The sequence below is a fragment of the Bos indicus x Bos taurus genome, chromosome 29, assembly GCF_003369695.1.
Source record: "Bos indicus x Bos taurus breed Angus x Brahman F1 hybrid chromosome 29, Bos_hybrid_MaternalHap_v2.0, whole genome shotgun sequence".
NCBI lineage: Eukaryota > Metazoa > Chordata > Mammalia > Artiodactyla > Bovidae > Bos > Bos indicus x Bos taurus.
The window spans coordinates 18,669,042-18,688,470 of NC_040104.1; the positions used below are offsets into that span (position 1 = coordinate 18,669,042).

General features: G+C 36.6%; 1 protein-coding gene across 5 annotated transcripts in view; it reads left to right on the plus strand.

Moving 5' to 3' along the window:
* ARHGAP32 (Rho GTPase activating protein 32) overlaps window positions 1-19,429 on the plus strand; it is a 205,249-nt gene that overhangs the window by 118,704 nt on the left and 67,116 nt on the right. For 4 of the 5 annotated variants that reach the window (XM_027532620.1, XM_027532623.1, XM_027532618.1 and 1 more), the window contains 5 exons: window positions 269-355; window positions 11,711-11,848; window positions 13,981-14,073; window positions 14,942-15,064; window positions 16,645-16,722. In XM_027532620.1, coding sequence (XP_027388421.1) covers window positions 269-355; window positions 11,711-11,848; window positions 13,981-14,073; window positions 14,942-15,064; window positions 16,645-16,722 — 519 coding nt within the window. Of the gene's footprint in view, window positions 1-268; window positions 356-11,710; window positions 11,849-13,980; window positions 14,074-14,941; window positions 15,065-16,644; window positions 16,723-19,429 lie in introns of those variants that run through there. The other variant, XM_027532621.1, reaches the window with a different exon arrangement.

Consider the following 19,429-nt stretch of genomic DNA (forward strand, 5'->3'; position numbering starts at 1 on the left):
GTGTTTTATATTAGAGTATAGTTGATTTACATCTTACATTAGCTTTAGGCATACAGCAAAATGATTCTGCTTTGCATATTCATGTAGCTATTCTTTTTCAAGTAGAAACATTTTTTTTAAAATCCTGACTTCTTCATTTTATCTATCTGCTTTAAGCAATAAAGTTCTAATATAAGGCATATCTTACATTAAATTGATGTGAGGGCCCAAATATTACTGAATGCTGATTATATTCTTGCTTGTTAACCGTGACTTTCTTTCCCTCTAGCTTTCACTTTCAGAAGAACAGAATGAAGTAACAAAAAATGGCTGTGAATCTAAAGAGCTGGTCTACCTCGTGCACATTGCTTGTCAGGTAATTTTGTGGGTGGTTCTCCATTTCACATAAAATTTAATAGGAATTAAAGATAAGTGAATAACATTGAATAAATAAATGAATAAATATGAACAAATAACATGGACTGTGGTAACACAGGTATTTTATTTTATTCTTTCTTCCAGTCACATTGGCATTTCTGCATGTGCTCAGAGTTGAAACAATCAATAGAGTCCATTAAATAGATATTTATTTTACAAACTTGAAAATTCTTGTAAATTTTCTTGTAAAGGAAACATATCCTTTATCAATGATGAGATTAAATGGTTCGGCTACTGCTTGCATATTACAATTAAGAGAACAGATCAAATAGTGTTTGCCTCAGATGCTCATTTTTCTAACCAAGACTTTAAGTTCCAATGTGGTATAACAGTAGGATGTGTGTATGTTTTAGAAGTGTGCTCTTTCTTAACTCTAAGTGTTAGAACTTTTTTGAGGCTTATTAGTGTGACTTGCTCTTAATGAGATTTCAAATATGTCACTTATATCATCGATTATTTCCTCCATCAAGTAAGCAGTTCCTTGATTTATTCTTTGTTCATTGAGCCTTCTTGCCTGTCTTTGAATTAGTCATTGTAAAGTAAGTGTTTTTGAGGAAACCTTTCTTATGTACAAACTTTTCAGTTTCCTTTGACAGAGAGTAAGATAAGGAATTTACATGTTTTTTTCCAAAAAAGTGTTATTCATGTACCTGAAGTTAAAAATTAAATAATCTGGAAAATGGCTATTTCATATGGGAAATACTAAGTTCCTAGTCTTGATGTGACTTTAAGGGCAAACCTTTCAGAGTTAAGTTTATTTGTAGGTGAGAGAACATGAGATTAGAAATTGAACTTAGCTTGTATATATATGTTCTAAGTTATATACTGTTTATACATGTTTTATTATATGTCATCTTGGTTCCTTTGAGGAAGTGGGAAGCTCTGAATCCGTGTTTCATGCCATATTTCGTAAAAATGCTTTTACTGAGTGAGTTAATTTTTACATGAAAATATCCAGTGCTTTTATGATGAACCATTAACAGGTGATTAGAAAGCATTTCTTTGTTATCTAGAGTACATGATTGGCATGTCAGTCATGAACTTCTTATCCCATCAAAAATCTACATCTTTTAGTGCCTTCTCTTCTTAGCAGTGATTTCCATTTGTTCTGACAGTGCAGATATTTTTATTCTTCCTCATAAGCAAAACATGTCAAAAATACCCATGCTGTCTGTAAAACATGACCTTCAAAAGGTAAGCGTGGCATTTTGGTACCATACATTAGAATGTGTAATCGTTACTTGATTATGCCTCCATAAAGTAGTGACCTAGATAGTTAGGCTTTTTCCTGGTTGTGAGTATCTTGTCAAGCTGCTTAAAAAATTTCAGACTACTTGTTGTGGTTTTGTTACATCAAGGTAGTAATTTACTGCATTGTAATAATGCTGTCGTGTTTCTCCTTTGCCTCCTCACTGGAAGTAATTGTTGATATGTTCTCATGGCTTGCCTTCTGTATTCTTGCCATATATGTCATCCTTAAACCATAATAGACCAAAGTCATTTTTTATAGCCAAGATAGACTCAAAATCAAACCTTCTAATTTTGCAAATGAGGAAATTGAGGCCCAAATTATGAAAGTTGCTTTCCTAAGCTATATGAAATCTTAGCTGGAGCTCTTAAGGACTTCAGTTTCCTGATTGCTAGCTTTTCTTACATCTCCTATTTCGTATATTGGAAATATACAACAGATTTTAGAAATGGCATTATCTTCAAATGAAATATGATTACCTCTACTCCTTGTAATCTATTCATTATAGAAGCTAATTGCATATTTCATATCTTTGCTAATTTCTAATTTTTAATAATGTGTACTTGAAATTTCTTTTTATTTAACCAAAATTCTTGGTCCGTCCTTTTTAACACACTTTCTTCCCCAGTTCTTTTTTCTTAGAAAGTGTCCAGTTAAACAGCTGAGATCTTTTCCCTTTCTGTAGCAATGGCAACCCACTCCAGTACTCTTGCCTGGAAAATCCCATGGACAGAGGGGCCTGGTAGGCTGCAGTTCATGGGGTCGCTAGGAGTCGGACATGACTGAGCGACTTCACTTTCACTTTTCACTTTCATGCATTGGAGAAGGAAATGGCAACCCACTCCAGTGTTCTTGCCTGGAGAATCCCAGGGACAGGGGAGCCTGGTGGGCTGTCATCTATGGGGTCGCACAGAGTCAGACACGACTGAAGCGACTTAGCAGCAGCAGCAGCAGCAGGCTGTAGTACTGATTCTTCAGGTATTAACATTACATTTGAATCTTGTAAGGTTTTTTTGCCTCTGCCTCTTAAAGCTTTAATTTCTTTTTAAATTGTGAACCCAGAAATGTAAACCATGTGTTCCATACTGCATAGATCCAAATTCACTAGGCATTTTTTGATCACTTATATGTCTGGTACACAAATATTATGGCATACAGAGTATCATTTACTCTTAAAACAGCTCTGTGAGGCAAAGAGTCTGGTTTCCATCTTGCAGATGATGAATGTAAGACTAAAGAATGTCAATAACTTCCCCATGGTCATGAAATTAAAGACCAGGATTTGAACCTCACTCTTGTGGGTTTTTTCTGTTTTTTCATCATAATTCTAGTTTTATTTATACTTAGTTGGCCACTCTGAAATCTGCAGGCATATTCTAATGTTATTAAAGAATTATAGAAATATACCGAAGCTAATAATCTAGTTTATTTGCATGACTTCAGTAGACAGGACCTGGATAGCATTCATATATGTAAAGATATATCTTCTGTCTACCTACCTCTATAAAACTCTAAGTGGAAGCCTCTGAAAGTCCAGGTTAACTGGCTGCAACCCTAGGCCAATAGGCTGTATACGTTAGTCACTCAGTTGTGTCCAGCTATTTGTGATCCTATGGACTGTAGCCCACCAGGCTCCTTTGTCCATGGGGATTCTCCAAGAAAGAATACTGGAGTGGGTTGCCATTTCCTCCTGTAAGGGATCTTCCCAACCTAGGGAAGGAACCTAGGGACCTAGGGAGTTCCTGCAGGAACTCTGGTCTCCTGCATCACAGGCAGATTCTTTACCATCTGAGCCACCAGGGAAGCCCAATAGACTGTATAATCTGGGCAATAAAAAGGGGACGACAGAAGATGAGATGGTTGGATGGCATCACTGACTCAATGGACATGAACTTGAGCAAGCTCCGGGAGTTAGTGATGGACGGGGAAGCCTGGCATGCTGTAATCCATGTGGTCCCAAAGAGTCAGACACAACTGAGCAACTGAGCTGAACTGATAAAAATATTTCCTAGCTGGTATACTGGGCCAAGAGCAGTTGGAGCAGATACGTGTCACTCAAATCTCATTCAGCCATATCCATGTGTCTCAGCAGAACATGGTTACGTGGACAAAGCGACTTTCTCAAATGCCTTGGAGACAGATCTACATAATGCCCTGTCTGAGTACTCGTTGCTCTCCCTCTCCTACTGATGGTTATTTAGAGTAAGTTGTCTTGACCAGAATAGCCATGTGCCTTATGTGTTCCTTCCTTCATCTTTTCTTTTCTCCAAGGAAACAGACTCGGGGGGAAAGGTGTTATATGGAACAAACAGATGAGGTAGTGCGGATGAAGAAATACTCTTCCCAGTCTGTATCATGATATTGTTTTGAGTGGGAACATTTTCTTTTCTGCAAAGCATACTAATTTTTCCTCTATGTATTCCCTGCTTTTCAGGAAATATCATGTATTTAGTTTGAAATCAATGAAAATTAATAAAAATCCTAAGATTTTCAAGAACAGGTCAAGGTAGATATGGAAAAACCTTTAATGTCTCAACTGTTGAAACTTCAATAATTAGAAAAATAACAAAATTAGATAAACCTTGACACTAATTACATTAAGCCCCATTACATAGAATAAAGCATTTATAAGTGTAATGTCAGTGGTAGGGAATCTTAAAAGTGTTCTGTATTCTATTATTTTATTCATTAGCAAATAAGCAGATAGCAGTTTTTAAGTGTTAACTTTGAAATGACTCATTTAAACCTAGCGATTGTAAAAATTTATTCTGATATTTGCCCTAATGAAAATTTTGTCTGATCTTTCCCCCTCTAAGTATAGTTTTATTAGTTTAAGAAAAAATGTTTCTTAATATTTTATTGTCCCATAGTAAGCTTTAGAGTAGTTGAAATGAATGGTTCTTATTGAAGTTGGATTTTATGAACTACCTTTGTATTTTAACCAGAATTCATCAATGTATAATAAGTCATTTTTCCTGAAGTGTTTTGTAAATATTTACAGTACCATGAAGCCTTTTTTAATGTCCCAGTTGATGGAACAAACAGTTGCTTGTAGGGGAATGCTTTTCTGCCTCAAAATATCTCCTGTACTCTGATGCTTGAAATTCCACCATCAGCAATGCATTCCTCAGTATTAAGTATCTCCTCCACTTGGTCCATTTAGCATATGCTGTTACTAAGGGGATGGAGTTGATTATTAATGTTTGAAGAGCACCTGTATATGGACACAGTGTATAAGCAGATGGCAAACTTCTTATTTAAGTATGAAAACTTTTCTATGAAATTTAGGTGTTACTATTCCCATTGTGTGCTTGGTCGCTCAGTCGTTTCCAACTCTTTGCAACCCCATGGACTGTAGCCTGCCAGGCTTCTGTCCACAGGGATTCTCTAGGCAGGAATACTGGAGTGGGTTGTCATGTCCTCCTCCAGGGGATCTTCCCAACTCAGGGATCAAACCCAGGTTTCCCGCATTACAGGTGGATTCCTTACCATCTGAGCCACCAGGGAAGCCCATTCCCATTGTATAGAAGAATAAACAGTCACTCGTAGGTGTCAAGGAACTTGTGTAAAGTCCCCTGTTAAGGATAAGGTCAAGCTGAGATTTAAATCAGGTCTTTCTTTTCACTGAACTTCATCATGCATACAATTAATTCATAGTATTAATTCTGTTGCATGATAAACTTTCCCATGATTAAGGGTCTTCAAAGACATGGGTGAAGAGTGTTCTTCTCGGAAAGAACTGCAAAAATATATTATAGATTTTGTTTAAAGGTCTGTATAGTTAAAGCTATGACTTTTCCATTAGTCATATACGGATGTGAGAGTTGGACCTTAAAGAAGGCTGAGCCTGAAGAATTGAACTGTGGTGCTGGAGAAGACTCTTGAGAGTCTCTTGGATAGCAAGGAGATCAAACCAATCAATCCTAAAGGAAATTAACCCTGAGTATTCACTGGAAGGACTGATGCTGAAGCTGAAGCTCTAATACTTTGGCCACCTGATGCAAAGAGCCAACTCTGGGAAAAATCCTGATGCTGGGAAAGACTGAGGGCAAGAGAAGGGGATGACAGAGGATGAGATGGTTGGATGACATCACTGACTCAATGGACATGAGTTTAGCAAACTCCAGGAGATAATGAAGGACAGGGAAGCCCGGCGAGCTACAGTTCACAGGGTCACAAAGGGTCAGACATGACTTAATGACTGTACAGCAACAACTCATTGCGTCTGTTATTACCAAGCTGTAGTCAAGCTGCTGTACCTTGTTGGGCCATTGTGATAGCAACTGCCAGGACGAGGTAAAATGCAAATTTAAGCATGTTACTCTCTTGGTTAAAACTCTGCCGTAGATTTCCACTGAATTTAAAACTAAACCCAAACTACTCACCAAGGCCTGTGAGGGCCCTGCAGGATCTGGAGCTTGCCTGCTGTCTACATCGTGGGACAGTCTTCTCACTCCTGTGCTTTGGTCTCGCTAGTTTTCAGTCAGTTAAGACCCTGAGTTTTTCCTCAGCAAGGCATTACCTTTGGTCAGCCTGTAAGTCCATTCACAACGCACGTGCTGTGCCTGGTGCCCGCGCAGCTCTCAGGAGACCGTTTAGATGCCAGCTCCACAGAGGGGCTTTCCCTCCCCACCTTGACTGGAGCAGGTTCTTGCTTATTTTTTCATAGCACAGAATTATCATTATTTTATTTTTGTATTTATTACTTAAGGGCTTCCCAGGTGGCTCAATGGTAAAGAATCTGTCTGCCAAGCAGGAGATGCAGGTTGGATCCCTGGGTTGGGAAGATCCCCTGGTAAAGGAAATGGCTACCCGCTCCAGTATTCTTGCCTGGAAAATCCTGTGGACAGAGGAGCCTGGAGGGCTATAGTTCATGAGATAGCAAAGGGTTGGACATGATGTAGCGACTAAACGACATAACAATTTATTAACTTAAAAGTAGGATTTTTTTCTTCTCATTTGAAATACATTCTAAGAAGTCAGAGGTTTGATGGTCCTTTCTCTGTTGCATTTAATACTTACTGCAGGGCTTGGTACTATGTAGATGTTCAGTAAATATCTGGTGAATGAATGAGAGAAAGAAAAATTTTGTCTTAGGAATTTGATCTTATATACACTGGGATTTTTCTTTTTTCTCATTCTTCTTTATCATCTTTGTTAAGAATTGTTGATTTTTGTTATCCTTGGAGAGCAATACTTACTGATATATTATTCAGGTTAGAAATTAGCTGCAAATTAAAATTTAGACATGAATAATGAATTTTTTTGTTTTGTTCTTTATAATAAATAATTGAATTTCTAAAATATTATGATCATTTACTTTATTCAGCCTATTTGGAAATTGCATGATTAAGGTTGTTTTTTTACATATAAAATTTAAAGTTCTTCTTCCATATCCACTAAAAAGATAGGTATTTTACTGATTTTAGAATTTTACTCAGTGACTTTAAAGCAACTTGAGAGGATTTGAAAATTATGTTTTAAGCTTTTCATTTCCTGCATGTAAATCTGTATTAAAGAGCAGACATTTTACTTGCACAGGAACAGTTTTTAAAAGTTGAAAGAAATCAGTTTATTGATATACGAGGAAAGCAATTTTGAAATCCAGTCCCCAGTCTTTACCTTTTGAGTCTCTGAAGGCTCTTGCCTTTATGTGGTTGCTTGTTGATATTTATTTCTTTGAGCAAGACTCTCCAGAGAGAAGAGAACATGATTACTTTTTATAAATTTAATAAACTTGATTTTTTTTTGGACTAATTTTAGGTTCATAGCAAAATTGAGCGGAAAATACAAGGTACCCACGTATCCCTTGTCCTCATACATGCACCTCCTTCTCCACTGTGGACATCCTCCCACTAATGTGGTGCATTGTTTCAACAGATGAGCCTCCACGGACACACCATTGTCATAGGGGTTCACTCATGGTGTTGTTCATTCTCTGGGTTTGGATAAATTTAAAACATGTATCCACCATTATAGTGTGCAGAATAGTTTCACTAGCCTTTGAATTCTCTGTGCTCTACCTATTCATCTCTCACTGCTCCCTAGCCCCTGGCAACCACCAATTTTTTTTTTTAATTGTCTCCATAGTTTTGTATTTTTTATGGTGTCCTATGGTTGGAATCATATAATATATTGCCTTTTCAGGATGGTAGATTCTTGCTTATTTCTTCATAGCACAGAATTATCATTTTATTTTTGTATTTAAGAGCTTAATTTTGCAACTTTTTTGGGGCTTCCCAGGTGGCTCAATGGTAAACAGTCTGTCTGCCATGCAGGAGACTTTGACAAAGTTCCATGTCTTACCTCGTTTTAGTGCTGAGTCATAGTCCATTGTCTGGATGTACCAAAATTTATTTATCAGTTCACCAGCTAATGGACGTGTCGGTTGCATCCAGGCTTTGGCAATTTTTAATAAGGCTGCTGTAAACCTTTGTGTGTAGGTTTGTGTGTGGACATAACTTTTCAACTCATTTGGGTAAACACCACAGAGTGCAATTGCTGGATCCTTTGGTAAAACAGAGTATGAGTAATTTTGTAAGAAAGTGATAAGTCTATGAAAGAAGCCATACCATTTTGAATTCCTACCAGCAAGAAAGGAAATTCCTGTTATGTAATAGGAATTTATATAACATCGTTTGGTGTTATCAGTATTCTGGATTTTTGCTACTGTATTAGGTATGTACTGATATCTTCTTGTTTATATTTGCCTTGCCCTGATGACATATGATGTGGAGTGTCTTTTCATATGCTTATTTGCCATCTATATATCTTTCTGGTAAGGTGTCGATTTTTAAATCAGTTTTTTGTTTTCTTATTGTTGATTTTTAAGAGTTCTTTGCATATTTTGCTTAATAATCCCTTATCAATAGTATGTTTTTTGCCAGTAATTCTCCCACGTCTGTGGCTTTTCCTTTCATTCTTTTGACAGGGCAGAAAATTTTAATTTCAGTGAAGTCAAGCTTATCAGTTCTTTTTTTTTTCATGGATTTTACATTTGCTCTTATTTCTAAAGAAAGGCATCACCAAACCCAAGGTTGTCTATATTTGCTCCTATGCTCTATTCTAAGAGTTTCATGGTTTTGTATCTTATTAAGGTCTTTTTGAATTAGTTTTTGTCCATGTCTAGATTTATTTGTGTGTGTGTGGATGTTCAGTTGTTCCAGCATCATTTGTTGAAAATTTAAAACAAAACAAAATTATCGTTTCTCCATTGTATTGCCTTTGCTTTTTTATAAACATCAGTTGACTGTATTTAAGTGAGTCCGTGTCTGGGCTTTCTGTTCTGTTTCATTTATGTGTATGTCTCTTCCTTTGCCAGTACCATATTGTTTTGATTATTGTAACTTTATGGTAAGTCTTGAAGTCCTCCATACATTAGTCCTCCAACTTTATTCTTCTTCAATATTGTGTTAGCTATTTTGAGTCTTTTGCCACTCTGCATACACTTTAGAATCAGTTGGTCAATATATGGAAAAATAACTTGTGGGGATTTTGTCTGGGGAAGCATTATGAATCTATAGATCAAGTTGGGAAGAATTAACATCTTGGCAATACTGAGTCTTCCTGTTCACGAACATGGTACATCTCTCCACATTTAGTCCTTTGACTTCTTTCACCAGAGTTTTGTAGTTTACCTCATGTAGATCTTCTATATATTTTGTTAGATTTATACCTAAGTATTTCATTTGGGGGGTGGTTATATAAATGGTACTGTGTTTTTAGTTTCAGACCCCACCTGTTTATTGCCTGGTATATAGGAAAGCAGTTGGTTTTTGTTTATTAGCCTTGTATCGTGCTATTTTGCTATAATCAGTTACTAGTTCTAGAAGTTTTTTGTTGTTGCTTTGTGTTTTCTACCTAGACGATCATCTCATGTGTCTATAAAGGCAGTTTTATTTCTTCCTTCCCAATCTGTGTATCTTTTACTTCCTTTCCTTGTCTTATTGCATTAGCTAGGAATTTCATACAGTTTTTAAAAGCAGTGATGAGAGAGGATATCCTTGCCTTGTTCCTAATCTTAGTTGGAAAGCTTCAAACTTCTCACCAAAAATCAGTTCCGTTTCTATGAACTATAATAACAGACTACTAGAAAGAGAAATTAAGAAAGCAATTCCACAATTGCATCAAAAATAATAAAATACCTAGGAATAAATTTAACCTAGGAGGTAAAAGATCTATTATTTTGTAATAACCTATAATGGAAAATAGTCTGAAAAAATAATACATATAGTATAACTGAATCACTTTGCTGTACAACTGAAACTAACACAATACTATAAATCCAACTATATTTCAATTTTTAAAAATCCAGAGCTTTGAAATAAAAAGTCACCATCTGTTTAATCTCTTTGATAGAAATATACATATGTTAACATAATTTTGATAATTTTCTGATATTTGAAGGGTTGCATAATTTTTGAAATACATGTGTGAAAGAAAAAATATTTGTAACTATGCAATAGGTTGTTTTTCTTTTTCTCTGCCGTATTGTTCATTTTTATTTATTTTTATTTTTGCCTTCCCGAAGGAACAAGTATTTAACCCACTGTTGTGACTCAGAAATGCTTTGGGTAGATGGCAGCTGTAGAAGTGAGAAAACAAAGGAGTTTACTTGAGCAAAGAGTAAAAGAAAAACTTTGCATAGTAGAAGAACAGCACTTAAAAATCATGTAGGCAAGAAAAGGAGCATTTTACAAATGGAAGAAATGCAAGTAATTGAGCATAACTGGAAGCAAAGAAAGAGCATTAAGGAGTAGTGAGTGGGATCACACTGCAGATTTAGATAAGTCCAGATGATGCAAGTCCTCACATGTGCAATTATGTTTGGATTTGATTGATCAGTGGTTCCCAAATCAGGCTGATCATCAGATTAACTGGATCCCATTCCAGAGTTACTGAACTAGCATTTCTTAAAATTGGGACCCAGGGACTGTTCTTCAAATTTTCTGCCACATCTGTTCTCTTATTTTATTCTAACAACCCCTCTGAAAGACGGAGATGGTATTGCTCTCTGTGTAATGGAGAATTGCAGTCCAAAGTAGGATTAGGCATATTTATCCTGTTGGTTATGGGCAGTACCTGTGTTTAGAATTCAGCCTCTCTCCCGTGAAGTGGTACCTTCTCCTTCTGCCCTATCTGGTGGAGGCAAATGGAAAGGAGCTACATTAGAGATTTTTCTTCATTTCTGAGACGGTTGCTTTCTCTCCCAGTTTCTCCAAATTCTTATGAGACTAAAGCCTCCACATAAAAATTAAACTGTCAAACCAAATGGTGTGTAGTGGAGACCAGTTCATCACTACTGCCCACGGGAGCTTTTGAAGGCCTTCTGTCAGTGTGACCTGACAAGCTCTGTAGTTCATATTAGGGGAGGGGGGTGGAGGAGGATCAGAGGCAGGGAGGTCAGAAGTGATGTGGGTCCTCACATAGCTCAGGCTATGAAGTGATGGATTCGAGAGAAAATTAGAAGACAATATGTGATAAATATGTTCTATGACTAAATTTTCATATCTAATGAGCTTCAGAGCTTAGGCAAGGAAAGGAAGAAAGACCGAAAAGTGGGGAGTTACAGGGGGTTCTAGATACGATAAGCACACCGAATGCCTCTAGATGAGATTTTAATAGTGTTGATTGTCAGTGCTTTTCTAGTGTCAGTCACAGAAAATGTTCATGGTAACTGATCAGTAACCCAATTTTATTTTTCTGTAATTTTTGGTAGTATTCTTCCACACAGAATCATTTAATGGTTCTTTCTGTGGGTTTAAGATTACATGCTATCTTCCTTCTGCCAATTATTATTCCCATGGAGAACCAGTGGGCTTGACCAGTCATAAGAAGAGGTTTAGTGGACAGTTCTAGCTCATTTTCCATTATTAATGCTTTAATGTATAACTCGCTAGAGGGTTTTGGAGTTTAACTGTTTACTGTCAAATTAATTAGTAAATATAAAATCTCATGAATAGCCTATCATTATGGAATAAAGCCTGATACATGACCACTCCCAATAGAGACAAATTATAGTAGTCTTTTTTTTCTTATTCGTAGGGCAAAAGTTGGATTGTTAAAAGAAGTTATGAAGATTTTCGGGTACTTGATAAACATCTTCATCTGTGTATTTATGACCGACGATTCTCCCAGCTCTCAGAGCTTCCCCGTTCTGATGCTCTTAAGGACAGTCCAGAGGTAAGCATTCAGTACTTTGCAGAAGTAACCACTATTATGTAAATCAGCAGAAAATTTTTGCTGGTATACTAAGTAAAAGCTTATTTTGAGCTCTCAGGAAGATTCATGGGATTATTTATTTCTTAAAATAGTAGAAAAATTAGTGATATTTTAGGATATTTAAAATAGGTTTGTTGTATAATTTTATAAAAAGAAACTCATATCTTAATATACAAGTAGGTGATATATATGAGCAGATCATTTTTCAAAGAGAATATAAACTATAGAAGCAAAAATATGGAAAAATGTTGACCTCACTAGTAATCAAAGACGTGCATATTCAAACGATGCTGTTTATTCAGTTGATGATGGCAGGCTGTGTCCATGCACTTATTTCCATGCCTGTCAAAATTTTCTAGTAAAAGTATAGAGCGGGTTTTTTTTTTTTAAATTTAAGAGGAATGAGATTCTTTTATAACATTAGAAAATGAAAATAACCATCAGGGAGTCCAAAATTGTGAGGAATCTTGAAGAGTGGATGGGATAAGATTTATGGGGGTAAGAAAATACAGTTTGAGCAACTTCTACAGGAAGATGCAGAGGGACGGGTAAACTAGAAATCTTCAGTTTTTATTCAGTAAAAACTAAATAAATGAAGTAACAGAAGAGCAAACAGAGGGCTTTCAGAAGCGTGATTACCATCCTTAGAGAAAGCAAGGCAGTCACACTCATGGAATAAGAATAGAGTTTATAAAAATAAAATAATCAGAGATCTTAGAAATGAACATATGGTCATTTAAGTTAATTTTAATAATAACAAACATTAATAGCCGGACGACATGCAAAATGGACTTAGATGAAGAGAGAATTAGTGAGCAGGAAGGGCAAACTCTGTAAGAACACAGCCCCAAGGGGATAAAAAGTTGCGAGAGAATAGTCAAGAGTCCCAGAGAGTAGATCCAGAAGTTCCCACAAGTTCCTGCTGCTTTATAGGAGTTATTATAGGAAGAGAGAGTGGATGGAAGTAGCTGGTTTAGTCACTAAGTCGTGTTCGACTCTTGCCACCTCGTGGACTGTAGCCTGCCAGGCTCCTCTGTGCCTGGGATTCTCCAGGCAATAATAGTGGAGTGGGTTGCCATTTCCTTCTCCAAAAACATGTTTCCCTAAATTAAAAAAGAGCCTATTTTCAGATTAAATCAGTCCATTAAGTGTTAAATATAATAACATCTAGAAACACTGTAAAATTTCAAAATGCCAAAAGCAGAGAGGAAACCCAAAAAGCCTCCAGAGAGCAAAAAGGAGATTTTTCTCAAAGGAACACAGAATGTACTGGCATTAGACTGCTTAGCAGCCACAGTGGATGCTTGAGAACAGTACAAGTCCGGAGGGGAAAACCCTTCCAAATCTGTAATTAATTCCTGGGCAATTACATAGTAGAGGCAAAGTAGAGGCTCCAGTCATGCAAGAACTGCCACTGTGGCAAAGCCTCAGGAATGTCCTGAAACCACAGATTCTGTCGTATGATAGAAAATCTGGATGTCTCTCTGCCTCCATTTCCCTTCTCTGTCTGTCTGTTGGTTTTTCTTTCTCAGACTGTCTCAGAACATGACCGCTCCCAACAGGTACCGGGTTCTTGTCTCTTTGTAAAATAGCAGCCAAACGGAGCTGAAATTAGGAGTTCCTGATTCCTGCAGCAACTCCTGTTAGGCTACTGTTGGGTCCCATGCCTGGACCATCAGCTGACTTGAGGTGAAGGATCACGCATGAGCAGTCCTGCCATGGCTGGGTGGCGAAGACTGCAGCAGGCCTTGGAGAAAGTTTCAGAGTAGTGGGGAGAAGCTGGCAAGGAAAGTAATTATGTCTGTGCTATCATTTTACATTTTCAGTACACAAACAGAAAAAAAAGGCAACCAAATTAGAAGCTGTATGACCCCTGATGATGAGGGGCCAAAGTGAAAGTCCTGCAACAGATAGGGAATTATGTAAGTGCCCTTCGTGTCAGTTCCTGGAGCTGTGAAGCTTCTGTGAAGAACCTCTGTGACTATGAAAATGCCTGAAAATCTGCAGATTTTTTTCTCCCAGAAACAACCAGTTTACACCAGTTTCTTTAACAGTGAGAAACTGTTACCACTGAATCTTCTCTTTTTCTTTAGTCGGTCACTCAGATGCTTATGGCTTACCTGTCCCGCCTTTCAGCTATTGCTGGGAACAAGATCAACTGTGGACCTGCCCTTACTTGGATGGAGGTATTAATCTAGTTCACTCTTTATTAGAGTTAATTACCTACGAAAGAAATCCCATGTGAATTTTCGTAGCTACTGAGTCTCAGGAACTGAATAAGTGGGGCTTATTCATATCTTCTGGAAGATAGATATGGTACATTAAATATTTTTATCTCAAACCTTTTTTGATAATCCAGGAAGCTAGTTTTAATATTATTTTATGAATCAGAATGACACCTGTTGTTTTGGTGTTCAATATATTCATGTTTATACATTTAGCAAGGTGTGTGTATATATATATATATATTTAATTGACTTAGTAATGAAAATAGTTTTTAGTCATTTAGAAACAAGAGACAATTAAACCCTTTTAAAGGATCTGATTTAAGAATGTCTTGAGTGATAGAGTATCCAGTCAGTATGTTAGATTTTTTTCTTTAATTTGCATAGGTAGAGTTACTTTATTCTCTAAGTGAAAATTGGGAAGATGATGAAAAGTAGAAAGAATAGAACTTAGAGCCAGTACAACTTGCATTGAGATCTTGTTTTTTCATTATTGGCCGTGTAATCTGGGACAAATTATTTAATCTTCTGTAATTTACATAACCTCTTTTAGCTTTAGCATCTTCATTGTTAGGTATTGATAATGATGATAAGTATCTTTTAAAGTTGTGAAGATTCAATTATATATATAATATATGTACAATACAATGATATGATACGTACAATACATGTACAATAATATGTACAATGGTATATAGTAAGTAGTGTGTTTTTTTTAAGATTCTTTGGGTTGTAGTTTTGCTAAATCGAGTTGAGTTATATAGATACACCCAGAAACTTGCAAGTCCCGTGTCTTTAACCATCTCATAGTACATTTTCTTTGTTCTAGATTGATAACAAGGGAAATCACCTTCTAGTTCATGAAGAATCCTCGATTAACACTCCTGCTGTTGGTGCTGCCCATGTTATCAAGAGGTACACCGCTCGGGCCCCAGATGAATTGACCTTAGAGGTAAGTGACCAAAGATGCTCTGTGTTAGCTCAGTCTGTGCTGCCTTTCTAGCCTCATCTTTGTGTCAATCATTTACTTAACAAAAAGCACCAGGTGTTTCTGCCCATTATTGTCTTTCAGCCTGGTATGCCATCTATTTTTGTTTTAAGGACTATACTCATTCTTAAAAATTCAGCTTAAGTGTCCCCCATTTTTTCTAGGAAGTCTCCTTGATTTTCTTCCTTCTACTCCAAGAAATACATACCCCACTTCTTCCCTACCCCTCGCTCTGCCCCGCTAACCCCTGCCCAGAGCCTGCACTGAATGTCATTCTGAGGTATTCTCAAGGCTTATCTCTGAGAGGTCACTTATTTCATTCAATCAAAGTTGTTCTCCTGTGTTTGTGTCTCTGAGCTTCTTGAAAGCCAGATCCTCTTGTCTTTTGTCCTTTTTTTTTGCACCTAAAAACAATACCCAGTGATACTTTTTTTTCATTGTTCATAGACTGAGGTAAAGATCAGATGAAAAGTGAAATGAACATTTCTTGCTATCAGATGCAAAAAAGAGGGGATTTAAGTTTCTTCTGTTAATACTGACTGATGAGAGATCAAAAGAAAATGCTGGCAAGTTATTCAATTTAAGAGGAAAAAAGTGTACATTTTTATTGTACAGAATTCAAACACTTCTCAACTAAATTTTTAGCTCTATACACAAAGAATCCTTGATCTTGAAAGATACCGTGTCTGTTAGCAAATATGGTTTTGTGAAGAGGACATTCATGACTGGAAAAATTAGTCATGAATATAACACAAAAATTTGTGAAGCAATATTGTGTACATCAGCAACATTGTTCTAAAGTGCCTAACTGGTTTATCACAGAGATCATCACTTATTTTGAATGAAGAATACAACTTCCTTTAAGTATATTATTAGCAATTATTCTTGCTATTTTTATACTTAGGATGTTGTAAAAGTTTGTATAAACTCATTAGTTTGTCTTTTAGGGTGAACAAAGTCAGCTGCTCAGTGGGAATGTTATATATTGAACCGCCTTTCAAAAGAAATGTAGCTGTCATTCAATTTTCCATGTACTAAGAATAACTCAGTAATTGTAGACATCTTAGAGCATTCCTATATAATGAAATAAGATACGTCAATTGCTCAGCCCAGTGCCTGGCACATGGCAAGCAGCTCACTGAGTGTATTAATAGAAACTGTTCTTGTTCTAAAAATGGTAATTTAAAATTTCCTTTTATAAGTGGATCTGATCACCTTTAGTAACAGCAGTAACAGTATTTTAACTCTGTGATGATGCCTAGTGTTAAAAAATCTCACACTGTCAATCAGGCTTTCTGAAGTTACTACACATGTTACTTGGACCAGTCTTTGTGCTGCTTAACTTCTTGTAAACCTCTCCTTTACAAATGGTTAAGATTATTAAAGTCTTTACAGAAAGAAATATTAATGTTTTTCCAGAAATAATGATCCAGAGAATAAGATACAGTTCAGATTTAAAGTTTTACAGTTTAGATTTAAATTTTAGGCAGATGATTGCTTTACAATTTGATTAAAAACATTTCACTTAAAATGTTTTATCCTAGGTGGGAGACATTGTTTCTGTTATTGACATGCCCCCAAAAGTGTTAAGCACATGGTGGAGAGGCAAGCATGGATTTCAGGTACGCAACAAAGAATTCGGTGTGGAAAATTCAAAGAATGTGTTCTCTTTCAATAGTGTTTCTGTTTACAGTGGTGTGCTGGCAAGGGACTTCATTATCAGAAATTTTGTCTGCAGTGATAAAAAAAAATGTAGATGACGTTAGACTTGGGTTTCATTTTCTAGTTACTGCTGTGGAAGATCTCCTCTTCTGTCCCACACAGTGGACTAGCTGAAGTGTGAGCAGAGCCACCTGCCTGCTGACCCCTTTTAGATTATCGGGCCTGTAACTCTGGCTCACTTTTCATAGTGGTTTAAAATCATGAATCACATATGTTTTCCCTCTAGACTCAAGTCAGTTTGATCAGTGTTTTTTAATGCATTATAACTGTTAATGTAAACAGTGTGTTAATAGCAGAATAACAGCAGAATCTAAGGCCATCTCTTTCTTTTTCCTTATATGCCTAAGTAATTTGAGATCTGACAACAGCATCTCTTAGATTGACTGTCACTAATTTCCACAGGGTAGAAAAGTTTCCTTTTAGCTTTTAAAACTATCACTAGAAGAACATCTAAAAATGCCTTAAAATTGTATCCTTAGTATATAACTCGTGGGTTTTAGTTGTCTATTTATAAAAATGTTCCTAAAATGCTGTGTAGATTAAATGCTCATGCTGTACATTTGGAAATGTTAATGGCTATTATATAAATATAGCTTTATATGCATATAAAAACTATTAGGTTTCTATAAAACGTATTTTATGAAAAAAAATCATACAGTTTAAAACAGGACAGCATGGTAGCTAAGAACATGGGTTCTGGTGCTGTATCTCTTGGGTCTTAATCTTGTGTTATTTTCAGCAAGTTGCTTTACTTCTCTGTACTTCAGTTTCCCCATTTGTAAAATGGGGATTGTAAGATTCTTGTTAATCTCTTAAGATTTTCGAGAAGATTAAATGTGTGAGGATATTTGTAAAGTAGCTAGAGCAGACTTGATGCATATTTCTCACTCAATAAATGTTGATTTTTAAATGTAAATAATTCAAATAAAATTTGATTTGATTCATACCCCAATTTGTTATAAAAGCATACATAACAATTTAACTTGATTAACACCAAATTGATTAACCTTGTATGTTTGTTACCCCACAAATTTTCTCACCTGTAATAATTGCAGTCCTACTTTAGCTGTGCTGATTTCTTAATTGCTATTAACAGTTGGTGCTTCTGATTAAATATAAAACTAAATGGAAAGCTGGTCTTAACCAGCTTTTTATTAAGGGATAAGGGATCCCTTATCTTATTAAGGGATCAATTCTTCATGTTCATAGAAGTGAGCTATAAACGGTAGGGGCCCAAACAGGATCCAAAAGTAAATTTGGCTTTTAAATGACAGTTGTGTTTCAGTCTTGCTGTTGCTTCCTCTCTTACAGTCTTAGACCGGTCACTTGCTTTCTTTGGACTACAGTAGCAGGAGATGAGGGGCTGGGCTTGGCCCTGGGGTAGCTTGGACAGTGGTCTTCCTGGGAATCAAGGCCATTGAGAGCTGCCCACTCTCAGGAGAGAGGGTGGAGGGGAGCAGAGATGTGGGCTGTTGCTTCCCAGGCTGTGGGCCAGCCTTGAGGTGTGCTGCTCTGACCCTGAAGGAGAGTGTTCTGGAGATGTGTTTTCAGCATGTAGGCCCCGAGTCTCCACTGCAGGTCTGCTCTACTCGATGTGTTTCTCATGTGTTATGTGGGCTCCCCTGTTTTTTCCTTAGTCACAGGTATTGTTGTCTCTGGCCAGCTGTCGGGACATGACAGGGTGCAGGTGGCGTGCGGAACCCTTTCCCTTAAGTCCTAGTGAGCTGATGCTGTACAGTTGCTGGCTTGTGACTTTGTTTTATTTTTTATTATTATTTTCAAAATAATTAATAGATTCTTATCATTCAGTACAAACTTACAGAATAATTGACCAGATAATACACAAAGTTTCATATACCATCTATCCCACACACATAGTTTCTCCTATTAACATGTTGCTTTATGTTTTATAATTCACTGAATGGAATTGGCAGAATGCTGATCTGTATTAACCACAAGCTGATGAGCAGAGCTTACCTACAGTGCAGTGTGACCACTGTTTCTAAGAGTGATCTGAGGAACATCAGGGCCAGAATCACATGGATAAGAGTACAAAGTGCTAGTGTCACATCCTCCGCCACAGTGATGAAAACAGTGTTGGGGTTTGCTTTTTGTTACATTTAATGAACCAGTTTTTACACATGATTATTAACTATAATCCGTATTTTCATTAAGACTCACTCTTTGTGATGTCTGTAGTTCTTTGGGTTTTCACAAATGCATAATGACATGGATCGTTCATACAAAGTGATTTCCCTGTGCTTGAAATTTCCTGTGCTGTCACCCATCCATCTTCTCTCCTCCTGATCTCTGACAGGCGCTGATTATTTATTATCTCTATAGCTTTGCCTGTTCCAAAGCATCATATAATTGGAATCATATGGTATAATATGGAGCCTTTTCAAACTGGCTTTCAAACTGCACTTAAGGTTCCTCCAGATCTTTCCATGATTTGATGTTCCTTTTTTATCATTCATTTATCATTCATTGTTATGAATGTGCCATAATTTTGTTTTTCCATCCACTTATTAAAATGCATCTTGGTTGCTTCTAGTTTGGGGCATTTATGAATAATATTGCTGTATATATCCACATGCGTATTTTTGT